This window comes from Orycteropus afer, unplaced genomic scaffold (assembly GCF_000298275.1).
Source record: "Orycteropus afer afer isolate SDZICR_OR568_19922 unplaced genomic scaffold, OryAfe1.0 scaffold00701, whole genome shotgun sequence".
Lineage (NCBI taxonomy): Eukaryota > Metazoa > Chordata > Mammalia > Tubulidentata > Orycteropodidae > Orycteropus > Orycteropus afer.
Window position 1 is genome coordinate 756261 of NW_006922288.1, and position 6948 is coordinate 763208.

General features: G+C 37.4%; 1 protein-coding gene across 1 annotated transcript; it reads left to right on the forward strand.

Annotated features, from left to right (window-relative positions):
* Nucleotides 1-5720: 5720 nt before the first annotated feature.
* On the forward strand, nt 5721-6668 carry LOC122151777 (olfactory receptor 5V1-like). Its single transcript, XM_042783159.1, has one exon. The coding sequence runs from the start codon at nt 5721-5723 to the stop codon at nt 6666-6668; it is 948 nt and encodes a 315-aa protein (XP_042639093.1).
* Nucleotides 6669-6948: the final 280 nt, after the last annotated feature.

Consider the following 6948-nt stretch of genomic DNA (forward strand, 5'->3'; position numbering starts at 1 on the left):
TCTGCCACCCTGGACAATTTTACAATACACCCTAATTGCTAGTAAGATACTCAACATCCCCAAGGTCTTCATCTTTACTGTTTAGGGAAAAGTAATTAGATTTTCAGTACAGGGTGATTTTTTTTTTTTTTTAGAAATCATATGAACAGGAGAAAAGAAGATTCTTTAGTTGAACATATGAACTGGGAGACAGTGGTGGCTTCTCGCCACAGTTAAGGTGATTCCAAAGATAAGTGGGTGGGGATGGTAACAACTCCAGAAGAGAATTTCAGCCTTGTTCGCACATGGTGAGGAAGAGGGTATTTTTTTCTTTATAAAGGTAATAGTATTTTTCTCCATGACAATTCCTGGTTGCATCATCATCACTGAAAAACAAACTGAGCCAAACTGGGTAAGTGGCCTAAATTAAGTTGTATTGAAAAAACAGAAAAGTTATCCTATAAGTATCTGGCTCATCTTCATTGTGTTTTCTGCATAGAGGAATAAGTTTTTCCAGCTAATTTCCAATGAAGAATGACCCTAAAAATTGATCCAATGTTCAACAAATATTCACTGTGTTCAGTTACTGTTCTAGATACTAGGCATGCATCATTAACACCAGTCAATGCCCTGATGTTGTGAAGCTTATATTCTGGTGGGATAAAAATCAATAAATAAAAAATATACTAAGTGTTGTTGTTGCTTGCCGTCAAGTCGGCCCCAAATCATAGTGACCTCTCCTTGGGTTTCCGAGACAGTGTCACTACAGAAGTAGGATTGGGTTAGTAGGATTTGGTTTGAACCACCAGCCTTCTGGTTAGCAGTCAAGTGCCTTAGGCACTATGCTACCAGAGCTCCTAATATACTAAGTAGGTAAAGTATATGACATATTGGCTGTTATTACTAGCTGCCATCAAGGTGGTTTCCTGACTCATCCACAATGGGAACTAAACTCTATTCTGCACCATCCCTATCAGTTGCAGATCAGTTGCAGATCAGATCCTTTGACCCACAGAGTGGCAAAGATCAATGAATCACTCTTTCAGTACTTTTCCATTCACTGTTTTTTGCTTAGTGTTTGTTTCATCTAGAGTTTCTATCAGAGTATGATCTCCTTGGCAAAATATTTAAATAAAATGTAAATTGATTTAAGCATTTAATTTTTAAAATCTTTTATTACACTAAACCTAAAAACCAAACCTATTGCCATCGAGTTGACTCCAATTCATAGCGACCTTCGTTGGATAAATCTTTACAGAAGTGGATTGCCTCATCTTCTTCCTGTGAAGCAGTTGGTGGGTTTAAACCATCAAACTTTACACTAAACAACGAAGATTACCAATTCATTTTTGTCATAGCGTAGTGGTTAAGGCACTTGACTGCTAACCAGAAGGCTGGCGGTTCAAACCCACCAGTCACTCCTCAGAAGGAAGGTTGGGCAATCCTACTTCTATAGTGATACTGCCTCAGAAACCCAAGGAGGGGCCGCTATGAGTCAGGGCTGACTTGATGGCACATAACAATAACAACAATCAAAATAATTTCCTAGAATTCTGGAGTCAGCGTATTTCCCTAATTTTATAAATGATACCCGAGTATCAGAAAATCTAGCTGATAAACTCAAAACATTAATTGGTGGCAGAGATAGGAATGAAAATCCCAGTGTCTTTGCTTTCTTGCTCTGCCTCTCTCATCTCTGACATATTCTCTAAGATCAACCCAAATAATCTTTTTGCCATTCTCTTCAATCAAACATCAAAAGATTACAATCTGACCATTAGTACCAAAATCCTAAAAATGGTGACTTTTTAGTGAGCTCTGAATAGGTTTGTTCTGGTTTGAACCCCTGCATTTCCACCACAAACATAATGAATCAGAATCTACATTTTAACAAGATCCCCAGATGATTCTTATGTATAATAATTTATTATGTATAATAAATTTTCAGAACCACTGTTCTACCCAAAAGGAGCTCTGGTGGTGCACTGGTTAAAGCATTTGGCTGCTAACCCAAAGGTGATTTGAACCCACCAGCTGCTCCATGGAAGAAAGATGAGGCCGTCTGTTGGCATAAAGATTTACAGCCTTGGAAATCCAATAGTCCAAAGTGACTCCATGGCAGTGAGTTGGATTTTTTGGTTTGTTCTACTAGTGGTTCTCAGAATTGGTTCCTAACCAGCAGCATTAGTGTCACCTGGGAACGTGTTAGAAATGCAAATTCTCAGCAGGGATTGGAACCAAAACAAAGTGGTTCACAGCCAGCTTTTACCCACCCTAGGGATTTGTTTTCACAAAATACTTGAAGAGCAGCCTAAAGATAGTTGTTATCATTATTTAGATGTTAAACATTTGGCTACTAACTGAAATTTGGCAGTTCAACTCACCTAGCCACTCTGCAAGGAGCTCTGTTAGACTAGTGCCTAAGGCGCTTGACTGCTAACCAGAAGGCTGGCGGTTCAAACCCACCAGCCACTCCTCAGAAGGAAGGTTGGACAATCTACTTCCGTAGTGATACCACCTTGGAAACCCAGGGAGGTGTTGCTTATGGCACATAACAACAACAACAGCCACTCTGCAGGAGGAAGATCTGGTGATCTTCGGTAATGATTACAGCCTAGAAAATCCCATGGGGCAGTTCTACTCTGTCACATAGGTTGGCTATGAGTCAAAATCTACTGGAAAACACCTAACAGCAACAACAACTTTTATAATAAGAAAAAAAACCAAGCCAATTAATTTGGGGAATACAAACTAAGCTTGCTCCTTGGGCAGTTTTCATATTATAAACATTAAAATCATCATCCTGTGGTTGAACTCACTTCTATCTTGTGTATTAGTTAATAAATAATAATGCCCTCTCCTTTCCATATCACTTTATAATCTGGAAAGCACACTGTACAAAAAGTTTAATTCTTATGACAATATAGGGTGTGGGGAAAGTCACCAACAAATAATGAACCAAACATTTATAAAATCAGAAATGTACATCTGTTGATCTATTATTGTTGTTGTTGTTATGTGCCGTCGAGTCGGACCGGACTCATAGCAACCCCTCCTTGGGTTTCCAAGGCAGTATCACTATGGAAGTAGATTGCCCCAATCTATTATTATCAAGATAATTTGTGTGCTCATCTAATAAGGTGGTTCATGATGCTGAGTCTGTCACAGTTTCTATTCTGATGTCCTTTGCTTTTTTTCCCCTTTTATTAGCATAGCTATGAAATTATTAAATATTTTTAATAAACATGGTGATGCTATGATTCCTACTGAATTATGATGACCAGCATGATTAACTTTGGCACCAGCATGTGGTTGGCCCATGATCCTCATGACTGGGAAGAAGTATTCAGAAAAGCTAGTAACAAGACAGAAGACAACTTTCAAAAGCTAATTTTATTGATCATATCTTCATTATCTAAGTCTAATTGTCCTTTGGTAGAGATTTCCAAAAATTCAGATTTGTGTGTGTGTGTTGTGTGTGTAAAAGAAGGAGAGAGAAGAACCAGAGCAAGAGCAATAAAAAGAAAGGGAATGGGGTGATACTATGGCAAGTGTTAAAAAACTATCTTCCAGAAAATATACCAAAGACCAAAAAAAACAAACTAACTGCCATTGAGTCAGATAGGACTCATAGTGACCCCTCCTTGGGTTTCTGAGTCAGTACCACTAAGGAAGTAGATTGCCCAACTTTCCTTTGGAGGAGTGGCCGGTGGGTTTGAACTGCCAGCCTTCTGGTTAGCAGTCAAATGCCTTAGGCACTACCAGAGCTCCCATTGAATGAAAAATAGTAGGATGGTATTTTGTAAGTTGACAAATAGAAGATATACAACTATCATCACCTTTCCCATGATCTAAATTAGTCAATGAGTAATGAGTTAGCATATATCTTTACTTAATTTATCTAGGGAGTGTTAAAAAGCAGTCCCAACTAATAGATCAGAATTGCCTTGTAAGATGAGACCTATTTGTCATCTTAAGTTGTTGAAAGAGCTCAGACTGGGGGTCTAGACCTAAGAGTTTGGAAACATCCCATTGGTTCTTACTAGTATGTGACCTTGGGCAAGGTCCTTATTGCTCTGAACTCAGATAGTGAGTATGATAGGCAATACTTTTCAAGAGCTATAGCCAGTGGTGGGCTAGTAAGTGTTTAACAACTGGCTCTAGGAAAGATGGAGAAATACATATACATGCACTCAGACATACAAACGTTGGTTACAAATTTAACTGATATAATGAATGTGTCATACACAATTTATAATAACAGTAAAATATACAACACTCTGTTGCCAATTCTACATAGATAATTGATGCTCCTGGAATGCTTTTGTTGATTTTTGCTGAATACTTGTATTTGTAACCAAACTATGGTCGAAATTCAATTTTGATTTGGGAAAATCAGACTATGACTAAATTCCTGAATGCTATCCAATTCAACAAATAAGTCACTCACATCACTGCCGAGGATGTTGGTTGATATTTTTATGTTACTAAGTGATACAAAAGTGCATCAGTGAAATTGTAGTCTGAATTTCACTCAATCAGTACATGAGTGACATTTTTGCTAAAGCAGATATCAGTTTTTGAATACTGGAGGAAAATTACCTCATTGTTTCTTGAGTTACTCACATTGTAGTGGCTACAGACATGACACAATTTTAAGTTTAATCTGCATCATTAACATGTTTTCCATCATATTTCTTAAGCTTAGACAGGCAACAAAACCATGAATTAAGCCCTAATTTATAACATTTGGTAAATTCTATGGTGCAAATACTTCTACCATGAAGAGTTTCAAGTTACCAATGTGGTGTCACTGAACACAGATTGGAAAGTGATATGCAGTAGCACACTTGTATGGCATCTCCTTCCTAAGATACAATAGAGGCAACAATCTCAAAAGCATATTGTTGTTATTTTGTTGTTACATGCCGTTGAGTCAGCTCCGATTCATAGCAACCCTGTGTACAACAGAATGCCAGTCTCACAGTCTTTTCTATACCTGAGCCCATCCTTGCAGCCACAATAGTAAAATGTAAAATAATTAGGAAGTGATGAGTTTTGGGTAACTGTTACTTCTATTTTTAATATAATTTATTAAATTCTAAGTTTATGTAATTTCATTTTAAGTAATGGCTGTGTTTAATAACTTTGTTGTAGTTGTTACGTGCCCAACTCATAGCGACCCCTCCTTGGGTTTCTAAGGCAGTATCACTACAGAAGTAGATTGCCCCATCTTCCTTCTGAGGAGTGGCTGATGGGTTTGAACCACCAGCCTTCTGATAGCAGTCAAGTGCCTTAGGCACTAAGCTACCAGAGCTCCCATTTAATAACTAGCTTATTAAATTCTTGAAAATTTAACACTGGAATCTCAAGATCCAGTACAATTTCAGGAAAATAAAACAGATGAACCTTTATTTCCTGTCATTAATTTATTGTCTTTATGATGCATGTAGTCTTTTATGGTTTACTTTAAGATTCAAAACTGCCTGTATTGGTCATTTTAAGGCATTTAGCCTACAAGTGAATGACTGCGTTTATGTTTATGCTGGCTGCTAGAGTGCAACTTCATGTGTTGTTGGAATGTGAATTTTAAAGCCATTCTTGATGTTGTTGATAAATAATTTTACTTTTTTACCTGTTAAGTTTTCTCTTTTTTCTGTAGACTATTTCTGGAGTAGTACATGATTCAGAAATCTTTGGTTCCATTCAACCAACTTCAAATAGAAATCCAGAGCCACATTATGGAAGGAGAAAACCAAACAGCTCTGTTTGAGTTTATCATCTTGGGATTCTCCAACTTAAATGAGTTTAAATTTTTACTTTTCACCATCTTCCTTGTAACTTATATTTGTACCTTAGGAGGAAATTTTTTTATTATATTTGTGACCGTGATTGAAACACGCCTACACACACCCATGTATTTTTTTCTGGAAAACTTAGCTTTTCTTGACATCTGCTACACCACCACAAATGTTCCCCAGATGATGGTACATCTTCTGTCAGAGAAGAAAAGCATTTCTTATGGGGGCTGTATAGCTCAACTTTTCACATTTATTTTCTTTGTGGGATCAGAGTCCCTGCTCTTGGCAGCAATGGCATATGATCGTTATGTTGCAATCTGCAAACCCTTAAGGTACCCTGTTATTATAAACAAGGCTATGTATAGTCAGTTAGCAGCTTCGTCATGGACTGGTGGCTTCGTCAACTCAGTGGTGCACACAACACTGACATTCCACCTGCCCTTCTGTGGGAACAATCAGATTAATTATTTTTTCTGTGACATTCCCCCTTTATTGATCTTGTCTTGTGGGGACATGACTGTCAATGAGCTGGCATTACTCTCCCTTGGAGTCTTCATTGGTTGGACCCCTTTCTTATGTATCATCCTTTCCTACGTTTATATCATTTCTACCATTTTAAGGATAAGTTCTTCAGAGGGAAGACAAAAGACATTTTCTACATGTACCTCTCATCTGGTCATTGTCCTTCTCTATTATGGAAGCTCTATCTTCACATATGTACGGCCCATATCAGCTTATTCATTGGAGAAAGACAGGCTGATCTCAGTATTGTACAGTGTTGTGACTCCCATGCTAAACCCTATGATCTACTCTTTGAGGAATAAAGATATTAGAGAGGCTCTGAAAGTTATGAGAAGAAAGTGGGACTTTAAGTTCCTTCACTTTTGATGCATAAATTTTACTCTTCTGAGGAAAATCACATATACACAAAACTGGCCATCTTACTTATAGGAGCTGATATTTACTACTGACTCTTCAAAAAAACTGAAAATTAATTATAAATTTTCACACCCAGTAAAAGTGGACTTGTTGCTTTGTACAAACACCCTTGCTAAAATGTTTTTTAAATATTTCTAAAAAAATCAGTGACATAAAATCAGAATTCACCAGGTCAAGTTTGAACATTAGAAGAGAAAACAAAGATGTGAAATTGGAATTTGGGACTCTT

Excerpts from the sequence above, each read along its gene's own strand:
- LOC122151777 (XM_042783159.1), top strand. The coding sequence starts at position 5,721 with ATGGAAGGAGAAAACCAAACAGCTCTGTTTGAGTTTATCATCTTGGGA.